This window comes from Convolutriloba macropyga, chromosome 2 (genome assembly GCF_964194025.1).
Source record: "Convolutriloba macropyga chromosome 2, txConMacr16.3, whole genome shotgun sequence".
In the NCBI taxonomy this organism is placed as follows: domain Eukaryota; kingdom Metazoa; phylum Xenacoelomorpha; order Acoela; family Convolutidae; genus Convolutriloba; species Convolutriloba macropyga.
In genome coordinates this window covers 10,991,427-11,007,324 of record NC_134469.1, presented here as the reverse complement: position 1 = coordinate 11,007,324, position 15,898 = coordinate 10,991,427, and the positions used below count along the sequence as shown (strand labels likewise).

The 15,898-nt window shown below is 35.0% G+C and overlaps 1 protein-coding gene across 3 annotated transcripts in view; it reads left to right on the top strand.

The window, feature by feature from the left end:
- Positions 1-15,898, top strand: part of LOC142356404 (uncharacterized) — a 272,147-nt gene that overhangs the window by 196,528 nt on the left and 59,721 nt on the right. For all 3 annotated transcript variants that reach the window (XM_075408335.1, XM_075408324.1, XM_075408329.1), the window contains exons 2-10: positions 67-285; positions 615-688; positions 993-1,085; positions 1,338-1,595; positions 9,643-9,880; positions 10,114-10,264; positions 10,572-10,696; positions 10,963-11,060; positions 11,623-11,837. In XM_075408335.1, coding sequence (XP_075264450.1) covers positions 88-285; positions 615-688; positions 993-1,085; positions 1,338-1,595; positions 9,643-9,880; positions 10,114-10,264; positions 10,572-10,696; positions 10,963-11,060; positions 11,623-11,837 — 1,450 coding nt within the window. In that variant the 5' untranslated portion in view covers positions 67-87. The remainder of the gene's footprint in view (positions 1-66; positions 286-614; positions 689-992; positions 1,086-1,337; positions 1,596-9,642; positions 9,881-10,113; positions 10,265-10,571; positions 10,697-10,962; positions 11,061-11,622; positions 11,838-15,898) is intronic.

Here is a 15,898-nt window from a genome sequence, read left to right as displayed (position 1 = left end):
CGCAATGTCTTACTAATATTAGAACTTAATGACTATAACAAAAATGTATGTGCGCAATATTTACAGGTGAAGCTGTTTGATTTCTGGATGCAGTTTTTCCTGTTTGTGGGCGAGGACAGTTCCAAGGCATTCTGTGAGTATCCAGTGCTTGTTATTGAGCAAGTGATCAGGGCACAGGGCAATTCACCCACGCCACAGAGGAGCTACGAGTTTGTGCCTGCCAATCTCATCATTCACAGAGGACCATGTGACAGTGCCGCGGAAAATGTACAAGGCCCTATTGAGGTAAGAGTTACCTAACCTATGATGGGTAGATGTTCAGTGGATGCAGATGGCTATTTTTATAGTGGCATCTATAATTGTTTTTTTCACAAAATTGTAAAGAAAAGATGCCTCTTATAAGTACCTTTATCAATGGAAAGTTATTATAAGCTATTTTTTATCAGCAATTCAATCAGCTTCGATGACATAATTTACCAAAATCATAACTTTGAGAGATTTAATCTTGGGCATTGTGCCACGGCAATATGTGCACGATTTTTCCCACATTAGAGTTTTTTTTGCATTTTGCTTCTAAAGTTAATTTTTTTGTCAATACACTGGGCTCGTTTTAGAGTTTCGATCTGCTACTGATTGATTCGAAGTCTACCAATTGGCAGTTCCCAGCATCCGATTTAGCTGCCGTCAAGTTAGTTCCATCTATTTAATACAAATCCCTCAATGGAGGTGGCTTTCACGGAAACACGTAGCAATTTAACTCTTTTTGATGTGCTGTCGGTATATCACGCTAAGGTATAAAAATTCAAAATCTGATTCTTTGATTAAATTTCTTATTGGTTAGTATTGGGATATTTGCCAGATTCATTTTGTTTAAGACGAATAAGCAAAACGATTTTTCAGAACATGAATTTTGTAGGAAAGAGTTCCTTTGAAGTCATTGTAGTTAAATCATTCGATTTAAAGCAAAATTAATAATCTGTATTTTGTTTCAGTACATATATGAATGACGGGAGGTGTCTGTTGATGTACGTGAACAGATTGGATGACTTCCAAGTCTATTTTCCATCGGAGGCACATCGCGACAGGTGAGAACACCGGCTAAGCTCTTGTGCGAACGAGCACCTTTGATTCGACCTTACGAGCTCCTAATTTGATTTCCGTGCCACAATTGTCCAAATTTTGTACGACTCTAGAACCTTTCATACCACCCAATTTGGGTCCCACAATCCACCCAATCTCTTGCTTTTACATTTTGTCCAAATTAATGAGGTCCGCCAAATGAAATGTATCCTCGGCGAGCTCCACAAAATTGATATGGGCTTTCGGATATAATTTAGGCTGTATGAGACTCTGAAAGCTGAACTGTTCCCCGACAAGAACCCCATTGCTCCTTCTAATCGGCAGCATCAGATCACGAATTTTACCATTCTCAAAAGGCCCAATGGCGATAGAGCCTACCTGGGCTCGGGTGCATTTGGAAAAGTGTTCAAAGCAAAAGATACAGATACTGGCACTGTGTTTGCGTTGAAAGAGATCGAAATGGGATTCAAGGCCCCTGGAGTTGGAGGAGGTGGAATACACGATGGTAGTGGAAGGTAAGTTTGTGGTGCTCAATGTGCAGTGCTGAACTTTACTCTTCAAGGTCAACCCGAGAGCTTATTAGCGGCTATTATTGATCTCAGCGGCTTTTTCACGACTCGAAAATTTGTTTTTAATTGCTCTCAAACTAAGTTGGTATCAATTATTTAATGATACTGGTCTAGGCGACTCGAAGTGGAGTATTGGTTTTATACAAGTTTGTACGAACCGATGGTGAATGTTGGTTTTTATAGCTGCGAAGCTGTAAGCTGAGCGTAGCTATATTGCGGTGCTCTTGGTTTTTTACAATTCAAAGGATTTGAATTGTATTGGGGCGCTGTCTTTTTACGACTCGAAGAGGAGTATTGGAGAAGTCCTTTTTTTTAATCAATTTTATTGGAGTGATTTTTGAAGCGGGAAATGAAACGCGCGAAAAAATTTAGAGTGATTTTGGGGCTGAATAAAAGTGAAGAGTGGTGCGAAAAGAGAGTGGTTTTTGTTCATACCGCTGTTTTTGAGAGAGCGAGAAATTGATGTGTGAAAAATTTTTCTCTAAACGAGCGAAATTTTTTGTTCACGTGCGGCTTTTAAAAGCAGTTTTTTTGCGATTTTTGATGGTTATGAGGTTTGATTATGATATTGTATTAGTTTTAGGCTTGTTTTGATAGGAATTGAAGGTTTCAAGTAGTTAATTCTGAGTTTAATGCCAGTTTGGAGGGTTTTGATCAGTTTTGCTTATTTTTAGACGAAATTTAATGATTTTTTGCCTGTTTTTTTGTATTAATGCCTTAAGTGGGATTTGAATGGAAGTTTATTACTTAAGGAATATTTAGCTACCAATTGACTAAAGTTTTATTGGTGTAAATCACTCTTTTTTTTTGGAAAATTGACAGAAAAATTCAGAAATTTTAAACTATTTTTCTTATTTTTTGCAGTTTTTCTTTTTTTTTAGTCCTAGACAAGTTTCTTAGCCTATTATGACTTGCTCATTGTTTTGCGAGCTTTCCATTGCCCTAACTGGAAAGAAATTTACTCGGCTTTATCTTTGCTTGTACTATTAAAAGAACTCTATTTTTCTAGTTTTTTTTTTAATCAATTTTATTGGAGTGATTTTTGAAGCGGGAAATGAAACGCGTGAAAAAATTTGGAGTGATTTTGGGACTGAGTAAAAGTAAAGAGTGGTGCGAAAAGAGAGTGGTTTTTGTTCATACCGCTGTTTTTGAGAGAGCGAGAAATTGATGTGTGAAAAATTTTCTCTAAGCGAGCGAAATTTTTTTTTTCACTTGCGGCATTTTAAAGCAGTTTTTCTCATTTATTTTGGTTAAGAGGTTTGATTATGATTTTGTTTTAATTTTAGGCTGGTTTCTGCAATGGTTTGACGGTTTCTGGAAATTAATATGAATTTCATGATAATTTGGAGGTTTTTAATTTATTTTGCTGATTTTCGAGCTAATTTTTGCGTTTTGACGATTTTTTTGTTTTACTGGTATTGAAGAAACGTTTTTTACTGAGCAATTTTATCATAACAATTAGTTACAGTTTTGTGGGTAAGAATCATTTTGTTGAGAAATATGACAAAAAATTGCGAAAATTGGAACTATTTTTCTTAATTTTTTTCGTTTTTTTTCTGTTTTTAGCTGTTTTTTTGCCTATTATGACTTGCCTATTGTTTTGCAAGCATCTGGTTAGCTTGTTGGTTGAAGGGAATTTTTCTTTTGATTTATATGTTTTTGAAATATTAAAAAATTTAGTAACTTTTTCCAATTTTTCAGTGAAAGTTAGTTTTTTTTTCATAATTTTAGCCTAAAGTATTTTTTCAAGATTCACATAAGTGGTTTTTGTAAGTACTAGTTGTTTTGATGAAATTAATTTGGTAGAGATAGTTTTTTCGGGATCTCAATTTATAACAAAATTTGATCAGATTTTTTATCATATTTCAACCAATTTGATTTTATTGTTTTTACTTTTTTGTTTCATGACTTTGTTTCAAGATCATCATAAATTAGTGAAGGCACGTTTTGTTTGATGAGTAGTTGGATGGCGTTTAAATAGATTTTCACTTCCAGTCGTTTCCGGAATTCTTCCGGCTATGTTTTTTTTTAAGATCTGTTCACACATTTTCATGATCTTTGAAGTCAAATTGGAGTAGTGATTTTGGTCACGCCGAAACAGGAAGTGGAGCGAAAAAGCGCGTGGTTTTGCGGCGTGAAATTTTTTCGCTCCAATTTTAAAGTAGAGTGAGAAAACGGTGTTTGAACAAAAATTGGGTTTCTCGCTAGTGGTTTTTTGTTCACATGCGGCAATTTCACTTAAATTTTTACTGTTTGTTCGATTTTTTGGATAGGATTTTTTTTCGAATTGTTCCCAATCCATTCATAATTCATTCTAGGCCTAGTTCTTTGTTTGAACCAAATTTCTTTTTCTCGCTAGTGGCTTTTTTTGTTCACATGCGGCATTTTGACATTAATTTTCAGTTTTTTTTTTAAATTTTTTTAATCTGATTTTTTAGAATTGTTTTTCCCAATTCAGTGCTAGTCCGTTCTAGGTCTAGTGCATTGTTTAGTCGATGAAAATTCTTTGAATTGTACGTCAGGACTTGTCCTGCTATGTTTTTTTGTTTCGTCGTCTGACGCTCTTTTTTCGTTTTACACTTGTTCACACAGCAAAGCTGAAAAAGTCAATTTTCTGAATGACTTCTTCCTCTCACTAACGGCATTTGCGCGCGCGACGTCATTTCTCACTCGCTTTAGCGAAAGTTTTTAGGTTATTTGCGTGATTAGATTTTGATCACACGTGACTTACCTCACTCAATAAAATGACGTTTGCACTTTAAAACTAAGTTTAATTTGATTTTGTTTAAGGTCAAAGGAACTCATGTGTTCAGCAAAGGTCCCTAATAAGAGAGTTCTGCGGGATGAATTTTAACAAGCTTTATTAATTTGTCGCTGAATGTTTTTTTACCTAGCTTTTTGAGCGGCGTCGATTTTTTTCAATTTAGATCTGTATCTGTTTCTATCTCGATTATATGGCACGCACGTCTATTCTTTCGCAGCTATTCCGGCAATCTGCCGGCTATGTTTAAAATCTAAAGGAATTGGATTGTATTGGCGTGCTGTGTGCTGTCTTTTTATTGCGACTCGGAGAGGAGTTATGGCTTTCTGCAAGAAACCACATCGACTACAAGAGACCAAATGGTTTTTAATTGCTCTAAAACGAGTCCTGTGGTCTTAATGCAATTTTTCGCTTGACTGATTTTTCGTCTGTTTCCTTAAAAGCGTCAGACAAAAAAAATTTGCCAAGCAAAATATCGCATTGAAAAGCAGGACCAATATAATTGCTAAAAACTTCAATTTTGAGCAACTAAAAGCCATAACTCCTCTTCGAGTCGTAAAAAGACAGGGAGTCAATGCAATCCAATTTCTTTAGACTGTAACACCAACCCTCACTTTCGGTTCCTAAAGACTTGTATAGAACCAATACTGCACCTCGAGTTGTGAAAAGACAAATATGACCAACGTAACTGGTACAACATTATTTTGAAAGAAATTTGAAAACAACTTTGCGATAGGCAGGTAAAGCCCGGAGGGCACTAAGCTGCTGATCAGCTCTCTCAGTGCCTTACTTCGTTCTGGCCTCTAAGTATGCGATTAACTGAAACTTTTTTGAGTTGACAGTTTCATGGGTTCTTATTTCTAGGAGTTTGAACCCCCAATTCCCCCAACTCACTTCTCCCCCTCTAGCTCACCCACGCCACCAGTCCTCCCGTCCACCGTCAGGCACATGACACTGTGCCCCCCCCCCTCTTCCAGCCATCCCACTTTTTGAACTTACAGCTGTATCTGTTTCATTTGTATATTACGGCACGCAAGTCTATTTCGCAGCTAATCCGGGCTATTTTGTATATGCTGATATGGTGATATTTTGTTGACAATGAGTCAAATTAGAAAGATGATTTTTGTCACCCTGAAGCGGTGAAGGAGGCAAAAAGCGATTAAGTTGGAAGTATTATTTTTTCAAACTGTTTTTCTATTGGAGTGAGAAGTTGTTCTCTGAACAATTTTTCTGTTTCAAAGAGCTTCTTTTCTCGTGCGGTTATTTAACTCCCGTTTTCACTCTTTTCTCTGGAGCGCTATGAAAATATTACACAGGTATTCTAATTATCCCTCTTCGCAATTCTCTCAATACCTCAGGTGACACCTAATGGTTTTTATGACTTAGACTTGGTTTCATAAAATATAAGTGAAGTTTTGTGTTTTTTTCGTATTTTGATTCTTAAGTGACTTGAATTGATCTTTATCAGAAATTAACCCTTTCGCTCAAACAAAATCAATTGTAAGACCACGGCCTGATAGTCGATTTGTTTATGCTAAAATCTAATACACCAGAGGTCGGAGTTTCGAAACCGTCCTCAGGTCCGAATAAGAGATATTTTGTTTCATTCCGTTTTATGGATTTTGATATTTTTATTCTGTTATTGTTTTTGATGCCTATAATTTCCAAATTTTTAAATTTTTGCCTATTTTTTGTGTTTCCCTTTTTGTTACCGTTTCTCTCCTTGATCTTGCCTAAGTTTTTATGTGCACTCTTGTTCCTTCATTTTGCCTCTTTTATACATTTATGTCTAGTTTTTAGTCTGTGAGAAAAGATTTTTTAATGTTGTTTTCTCTGTGTGTTGATTTGGATGTGTGTTCTGGATTTTATTGCTGTCTTTTTTAGCTGTTGTTTTCGGAAGTATTCTCATTAGTTTTTTTCGTGATGTTTTGGCGCATATTCTCGTATCTGTTTTTCTGATAGTTTCTTTTGCAGCTGAATTTGGTTTTTCTTGGTAATTAGCATCAGTTACTGCAAGAAGTAAGTTGACATTGCCTCAAAGTAGTTTTTCGCTCAATTCAAATCAGCGAAATGAACAATTGCTGCTTCAGAACTTTAATTTGGCCAGTTTGAAATGCTCTAAAACAAAGTTTGTAGCAACAATTTGAGTCCTCTTTGATTTTTTAAAGCAATTTTTTGGCTTGATCAATTTTTTTGTTTTTATCATTTTTCGGGATGTTGAGACTTTTTATTAGCATTTTCTCGGACTCAGTATGGCGACTCATTATATTTATCTGAATAGCCTTAATTAGCATTAACCACTGTCACCTTAAGCACTTGATTGAAACGCGACCAAATTGCTCTTTATAGCTGCGAAGCTATTTTGCGACTCTATAATATTAGTGGAGCTATTTTGCGACGCTCTTTTTACGACTCCCAAAGCAGTATTGGTTTACTTGAATTTTTTTAACCCGAATTACTATGTGTTCAGACGGCTTTTTGACCTAAAAGCGAAAGTGAGAAAAATGGTCGTATTAACTATTGGTTTCTGAGCAAAATACGTTTTTGATCAGCTGCTGCGTTCAGTGTATAATTTTGTGACTTTGCAAAATGTGTTTTTGAGAGAATGACATATATAGATAATCGTTTTTTGTCCATTCGGCTCAATTCCTTTCCTTGTAATTGTTTTTTTGTATAAATAGTTTTTGACCAATGGTTTCTAATTTAATGTGTAGCTCTCTGAATTTGATACCACAAAGTTTTGAGAGCCTGGTAATAAGTTTGGAGTGCAAAATAGGCACATCTTTTGCTATTTTTTAATGTTAGGAATTTTTCCTTGTTTTTGGATCTTTGAAAGGACTTTATTCTAGAAAATAGGTATTTTTATTAATGTATTGTTAACAATTTATACGTTTGTTACTCCTCTTTAATTTAGTTTTTTTTGTTTTCAATAGCGAGAAAGCAATAGCTGGGGCTATTATTGGCCTTCTCTTGGTTTGTTTTTATTCCGTCGTCAGGAGTTTTACGGCCAAATGACTTCACAATTTCAATCTGCTTTTTGTTCATTCGTTCATGCAATTTCAACTGAATTGAGAGCCTGACGTCGTTTTTCACTCTAGGTTAAGTGGGTTTTTTGTTCATTCGCGTGATTAAGTTTTTGGTCACAGGTCACTCTCAGAATTGACTTCCTTTCTCTTCGGTTTTTCTTTACTTTAATTCAAAGAGATAAAAACAATTGAATGCATGTCACTCTAATTGAAGGTTTTCTGAGAGTAGCCAGTAGAAGCAGCAATAAGCTAAGTTGAACAGATTCGTAATTAAAATATAACATCTCAGTATTTAATGGAAAGATGTTTTTTAGCCTGTTTTTTACCATCTGTTTAAGACTGCAGATCAACTTAGCTATTGCGGCTGTTTTCTGGTAATCTGCTTGCTATGTTATAATATTGTACATATATAATCCAATTGTAGTGCAATTTTTCTGGTTTTGTTACATTTTTTGGTTTCAGTTACTAAAACAGTCTTTCTGTGCATCGGCACGGATTTTAGTTTTAAATAACCAATAGTTGGTTTAGTTTTTGGCGTTGTTTGTGAAAAATTTTGTTTCCTAGACGCCCTTTTGACAATATTTTGACCTTTTTATGCGAAATAATTCAATGTTTTGCATATTTAGACCGCCCCAACTTTCTTCTAAACCACGAATGCTATGTAAAATTTTTGTTTTCTACTTCACTTTCATGTTTGATTTATAGTTTTCAAAACTTACGACTTTTGGTTTCTTTTTTCGTTTTTTCGCAATGTTTACTGTAGCATGTATTATTCTAGCATTCTCCTCAGACGTAGAATTTTTGGTCACTGATTTTTTATTCGTTAGATATTTCAAAAAAGTTGTTGTTTTTCAATTGATATCCCATATAATGTAGCACTTAGACTTTGGTAGAATTTGTTTTAGAAACTTCTTTCGTTAATTAGTTATCGTACATTTTTTGGGGCTGGGTTCTTAATGAACGATTTCCTGCTTTTGAGTGTTACTGTTCTTGTTTTTGTTCAAGCTTACTGAAATTTTTTTTGTTTCAAGCTTATTTTGTTCAAGCTTATTTGAATTCTAGAAATTAAGTATTTTAAAATACTTATAAATTTAAACAAGCTTAATTAATTTATCGCCAAATTTTTTTGACATTTAAACTTTTTCAACGTACATCTGTGTCGGTTTCTATCTATATTATACGGCACGCAAGTCTATTTCGCAGCTATTCCGGTAATCTACCGGCTGTGTTTTGGAATTTAAAAAGATTTTTATTAACCGCCGTCAGCCTCTCAAACGGCTATTATTTAGGGGCTCTCCTTTTTTTACAAATCAAAGAATTCGAATTGGTTTGGGGTGCTGTCTTTTTTTAAGATCTGTTCACATATTTTAATGATTTTTGAAGTCAAATTGGAGTAGTGATTTTGAACACGCCGAAACAAGGAAGTGGAGCAAAAAAAACGAGTGGTTTTGCGGCGTGAATATTTTTTGCTCCAATTTTAAAGTAGAGTGATAAAACGGTGTTTGAACAAAAATTCGCTTTCTCGCTAGTGGTTTTTCGTTCACATGCGACAATTTCACTTTAATGTTTACTTTTTTTTCGATTTTTTGGATTGGAGTTTTTTCTAAATGGTTTTCCAATCCATTCATAGTCCCGTCTAGGTCTAGTTTTCCGTTTATTCAATGAAAATTCTTTGAATTGTAGGTCAGGACTTGTTTTGCTATGTTTTTTTCGCTTTGCCTTTTGATCACGTTTTTTGTTTTAAATAAGTCGCGATTTTCACATGACTTCTGACTTACCTCACTCACTGTTTCAATTGAATGGAATTTAAATTCTTTCAAGCATTGAATTACGTAATTTAGTGAATACGGTCAATATCAAAAGAGCAAAAGCAAAAGAGACGGTATAAAACGATAAAGCCCGGTAGCTGATATTATTATTGAGCTTAATACCCTTTAGTTTAGAAGCTGAAGTAATTATAGGTTTAGAATCATTCGGGTTCAGGTTTAGAAAATTTTTTGTCAATATCTATCTATTCTTTTTTCTGTTTCAATCCCGATGTGCGTCTAGTGCGTCAACGGTGGCTATTTTCCGGCAATCTGCCGGCTATGTTTGATATTAAATGTGGTAACACCTGTGGCAATGTGTTGATTCCGGTTGATTAACTGGCTTATTTGAGAATATCGACGGTCTTCTTCCGGGTGCATTTAGAAAGTGTATATTATAGTGGATCAATGCAGCTTCTTCGTGACGAGATCCAGTTGCACATGAGGCTAAAGCACCAGAATATAGTCAAGTTCCTTGGTCATAGCATTGACTCAGTCGAGGGCAAATTCTACATCTTCATGGAGTTCGTCAATGGAGGTAGTCTCTCTAACTTCATCCAGGCGCACTACAGGACTGGACTACCAGACAGCACGGCTGCCAGATTCACCAATCAGATACTGGATGGTCTCATTTACTTGGTGAGCGCAGAAGGCTTTTGACTGAGTACTTTTTGAGTTTTTGATTTTAAGAGTTCACTCGAAATTTGTGTGTTCTGAGTTGTTCACAAGGTCTGGAATCTCTTTCTAAGTCAAGACTTGAAATTACCTGTATGTGCTTCTATTGTAATCAATGAGTTTATTTGAAATGGGATCCAAGTGAGTTAGATTATCTCTGATTAATTAGACACAATAGTTTGAGATTTTTTGTTTAGCATGAGCATGAGGTCATCCATCGGGACATCAAAGGCGCAAATGTACTCGTGGATCTTAACAACAAAGATCTCCCCATTATGAAGATAGCAGACTTCGGAACCTCTAAACAGCTGTCCAAAATAAACAACCTCTTCAACACTAACATGAAAGGTTAACATCTCAGTTTAAATTTCCATCTGCCTTTCCCAACATTAGGCTCGGACTACATGCGGATGCCTGGTTAATGTCATCATGGGATTAATAAGCACGGGTTCATTGACCCAACTTTTTTGATGAAAACGGAAAAGTTTTGTAACGTTCAAATTACCTAAATAAAAGATTGCATTACAAACAACTGTGGTAATGGTTTTTTTTCTCCAATTCCGCTTTTCAATTCAAGATAAAGACCGGTTTTAAGCTGCATTTTATCATCTACTTTTCTAATAAATCATTAAGTTGACTGTGAACTTATTTCCAGGTACCCCTAACTTCCTGGCGCCTGAGGTGATCGCATGTCCCCGTGGCTACACGTACACTGCTGACGTCTGGTCTCTGGGCTGCACTGTGATTGAAATGATCAGTGGCAAAATTCCATTTCATGGGGTATAATTAATTACATTTACTTTTTTACTTTCTCTGTTTATGTGACCTTATTTAACCTCAAGTTCGAATGTTTTTGGGCCTTAAGATCTCATCTATTATACATAATGTGAGTTTCTGTGTACATCGGGATGGTCAATGACAACTGACAAATTTTAGTCCATATTAGATGGTTAAACATCAGCTTATAGCGTCACTTTTGTGAGGTCTGACGTCAGTTAAAATTGTTCTGAAAATGAAAGATGAAATATAAAATTGTTCTGTTGCAGATGGATGCAATCTTCATAATATTCCAAATAGGAAGAGGCACTGCTACTCCATCCGTTCCTGAGAACTCCTCCAAACATGCGGCAGATTTCATTGAAAAGTAAGTGACCCTATTGATCATTTTTGACATGTTATGATAGGAGAATGAGATCTGGAAATTGAAAGATTGGACTATAAGATTTTACTTGCCAGCTTGAGCTTCGTATGGTTCGCTAATGCACGCACTTTGCGTGACCTGAGCTTTTAACTGAAATATTGATTTTCCTCAAGCTCAATTGGTGACTGAATTTCTCAAAATTTTGCCGAGAATTTCGCTTAATTTTCACACGTGGAGTTTACGTTCGGTCCGTTTAAATGACAGATTAAATGGAGACTCCACTCCATCAGAAGCTGCAGCAACTCACTGACAGCTTAATTTTCTGACTTCAAAATTTATTTGTATCCTCTTCAACTCGTCATTTTTCGGAGAATTTTCGAGTCGAATGACATAAACTTTTGTACGCGATTTTTGTATGCTTGAATGCTTTTTTCGGACCCTTCTGAACGTCATTACTTGAACAATTCTATTTAATCTGGCAACAATATTCAGGTGGTTGTAATTTGATGTTTAACTATAGAAAATTTGCAAATGAAAATCTAAATCTGTGAACATGATTGCTCAGGTGCTGCAAGGCCAACCCATCCGAGCGTATGAGTCCAAAAGACTTGAAAGTGCACCCGTGGATAGTGAGCAATCGAGACCCGGATTCAAGTGTGTGCGGAAGTAGTAGCAACGTCAGCAGAGCCAATGGTAGTGGGGAAGTTGGCGGAGCCACTCTGCCCAAGTCCTCCAGTCGGGCATTGTTGCTGCAGAAGGAATACGATAGAAGTATCTCAGGTTGGCATGCCCTCTTGTTGAACACTGTGTTTAATAGCCGCCCTCATCTTCTCAGCCGGCTATTATAGCGCTCCTATTACGACTCGAAGAGGATTATTGGAGAGGTCCTTTTTTTACGACTCGAAAAGGATTATTGGAGAAGTCCTTTTTTTACGACTCGAAGAGGAGTATTGGAGAAGTCCTTTTTTTAATCAATTTTATTGGAGTGATTTTTGAAGCGGGAAATAAAACGCGTGAAAAAATGTGGAGTGATTTTAATGCTGAACAAAAGTGAAGAGCGGAGCGAAAAGAGAGTGGTTTTTGTTCATACCGCTGTTTTTGAGAGGGCGAGAAATTGATGTGTGAAAAATTTTCCCTAAGCGAGCGAAATTTTTTTTTCACGTGCGGCATTTTAAAGCAGTTTTTCTCATTTATTTTGGTTAAGAGGCTTGGTTATGATTTGTTTTAATTTTAGGCTGGTTTCTGCAATGGTTTGACGGTTTCTGGAAATTAATATGAATTTTATGATAATTCGGAGGTTTTTAATGTATTTTGCTGATTTTCGGGCTAATTTTTGCGTTTTTTTGACGATTATTTTGCTTTACTGGCTCAAATGGGTATTGAAGAAACCCCTTCTACTTGAGCAATTTTACTATATCAATTGGTTACAGTTTTGTGGGTAAGAATTATTTTTTTGTTGAGAAATATGACTAAAAAATGGCGAAAATTGGAACTATTTTTTAAAAAAATTTTTGCAGTTTTCGTTTTCTCTTTTTTTAGCTAAGATTCTTTGCCTATTATGACTTGCCTATTGTTTTGCGAGCATCCGGATACCCTATTGGCTGAAGGGAATTTTTCTTTGGATTTATATATTTTTATAAATATTTAAAAATTTAGTAACTTTTCCCAGTTTTTCAGTGAAAGTTGTTTTTAAGAGCTTTTTTTCCCATAATTTTAGCCTAAAGTATTTTCAAAATTCACATAAGTGGTTTTTATAAGTACTAGTTGTTTTGATGAAGTTATTTTGACAAAGATAGTTTTTTCGGTATCTCAATTTATAACAAAACTTGATAAGATTTTTTATCATATTTTAACTGATTTGATTTTGTTTTTACTTTTTTGTTTCATGACTTTGTTTCAAGATAATCATAAATTAGTGAAGGTACGTTTTGTTTGATGAGTAGTTGGATGGCGTTTAAATGGATTTTCACTTCAAGTCGTTTCCGGAATTCTTCCGGCTATGTTTTAATCACTTTAGTTGAAGTGAATTTTGAAGCAGGAAATGAAACGCGTGAAAAATTTTAGAGTGGTTTGGGTGCTGAACAGGAGTGAAGAGCGGAGCGAAAAGAGAGTGGTTTTTTGTTCATTCTGCTGTTCTCAAGAGAGCGAGAAATTGAGGTGTGAAAAAATTTCTGTAAGCGAGCGAAATTTTGTGTTCCCGTGCGGCTTTTTAAAACCGTTTTGTGAATTTTTTGGTTTAGTTTTTTTTAAGGTTGCTTTAATAGTGGTTTGTAGGTTTATGGTCATTAATAAAAATTTCATACCATTTTGCCGGTTTTTCAGCTATTTTGCTGAATTTTAGCGTTTTTTTTTGCGTTTTGTCTTGTTATATTGCTTTGTATAGGCTTTGAATAGACACATGTTAGTTACTGAGTCTTTAGATACCAAGTAATTACATTTTTTAGGTTTTAAACGATTTTTTTAAGAAAAATGACAATAAACTGAAACATTTTTAATTATTCTTCTTAATTTTTTGCTGTTTTTCGCTTTTTTTCTAAACTTAGAAAAGTTTCTTAGCCTATTCGGTTTCCCTATTGTTTTGGAAGTTTTTCGGTTTTCTTTTTGCTTCATTTAACGTTTTTTGGCTCTATGTGCTCTTGTGAAATCAAAAAAGCTTATTTTTTTCAAAGATTTCTTTCAAGTTGTTTTGATATGCTCTTTGTGTTCTTCAAGTTTTTATAGCATTTGGGGATGCCTATAGTCCAATTTAGTTGTTTTTGATGCGTGTTGATGATTTTGATTTCAGTGTTGAGTCATTTTATTCAAGATAATTGAGTAATTTTTATGAAGATTTCCGCGAATTTTTGTGCTTTTTCAATTTTTGCTGAAATCTTCTGATTCTGCTTTTTGCTACTTTTTAGTATTCTAGCTTTTGATAGGAACTTTTCTAGAGGTTTTAATGGAATGTATTTGGAGCACTTTTTAATGACAGATATTACTAACTTTTCCTAATCTCTTTACTCTTTTTTAATCAATTTTGAGATCTGAAAAAATTTTCTCTATTTCGGTTTTCGGAAAAAATGTTTCGGTTATCAATTGACTAAAGTTCTCTTGGTATCAATTATTTTTTCTTGGGAAATTTGGTTGAAAAATTTAGAAATTTTAAACCATTTCTCTTATTTTTTGGAGTTTTTCACTTTTTTTTAAATCTGAGAAGTCTCCTAGCCTATTATGACTTGCCCATTGTTTTGCGAACTTTTCATTGCTCTAAGTGCAAAGGAACTTTACTCGGTTTAATGCTTCCTTGTACTTTTAAAAAATCTCATTAAGTTTTTCTAGTTTTTTTTGTTCAATTTGTGTTCGAATGCCGTTTCTATTTTTCCTTATTTTTTATGGGCATTTTGAGGTTTGGTGTTCACAATAGTTGTTCTATTTATCAAGTTATAAGTATGGGCAATTTTATCCTTCGAGTCGTTTCCGGAATTCTTCCGGCTATGTTTTTTTTACTTCGTCGAATAAAAAAATGTTCCGCTTTACCTCATTTTGCCGCTTTTTCAACATTTTGCGTGATATCTTTTTGACTTCTCTAGGCTAGTTTCTCTCTTCTCTCATTCTGCTAAAAGTGATTTTGAACATCAGTTGCTCAGCAAAGCAATTCAAAATGAACAGAGTCAGTATAAAAAATTGAAGTCAGAAGTAGAAACGGGATAAACCCATAAAGCCCAATTTTAGATGCCCGCTATTTGAACGTCGTTCCTATAAGTCTTAGTTACCATCTCTAATGCTTATTGGTATTGATAGTAGCCCCTGTAGCCTCTCTCTAAGAAACAGAAGTACGTTATGCTCAACTACGAAATGCCATCAAAATAAATCAGACTTAAAAAAATGTTTTTGTACAAAATTTTTCTTTTCAATATCTTTTCTTTCAATCTCAATCATGCTTATTGGAATCAACGGCGGCTATTTTCCGGCAATATGCCGGGTATGTTTAATTTTATTTGAACCTGAGAGGTCTTCTGGCATTGTAATCCCGAAGCAAATATAGTCGAGGCTTAATTTAATCAGTCACTTAAGTTAACGAGATTTTCAATTTTCTTCTGTTGTAGCTGTTTTGTTTTGTCAACAGAAAATCGTTTTGGGCGTGGACACGTCAATGTTTGAAAGCACAAAATGGCGCCAGTTTGCCTTAAGAGTGGTAGACGTGTAATTTTTACTTGAACAAATTTTTATTAGTGATGCAAATTCGTCAATTCTTAAATATAAAAATCAGGTATGAGCAAAAGTGCCCTTGTAACGATAGAGGTTACTGCTTATTCATCTTTTGTTATAGCTGCGAAGCTGTAAGCTGAGCAGAGCTATATTGCTGTGCTCTTGGTTTTTACAATTCAAAGAATTTTGATTTTTTGGTCACGCCGAAACAGGAAGCGGAGCGAAAAAGCGCGTGGTTTTGCGGCGTGAAATTTTTTCGCTCTAATTTTAAAGTAGAGTGAGAATACGGTGTTTGAACAAAAATTCGCTTTCTCGGTAGTGGTTTTTTTGTTCACATACGGCAATTCCACTTTGACTTTTTACTGGTTTTTCGATTTTTTTTGATCGGATTTTTTTCTGGTTTTTGCCAATCCATTCATAGTTCATGCTAGGTCTAGTTTTTTGATCAGTCATTGAAAATTCTTTGAATTGTGCGTCAGTACTTGTCCTGCTATGTTTTTTGTTTCGTTGTCTGACGCTCTTTTTCGTTTTACATTTGTTCACACATCAGAGCTTAAAAAGTCAAATTTTCTGAATGACTTCTTCCTCTCGCTAACAGCGTTTGCGCGCGTGACGTCATTTCTCACTCTCTCTAGAAGAAAAAGTATTCAGGG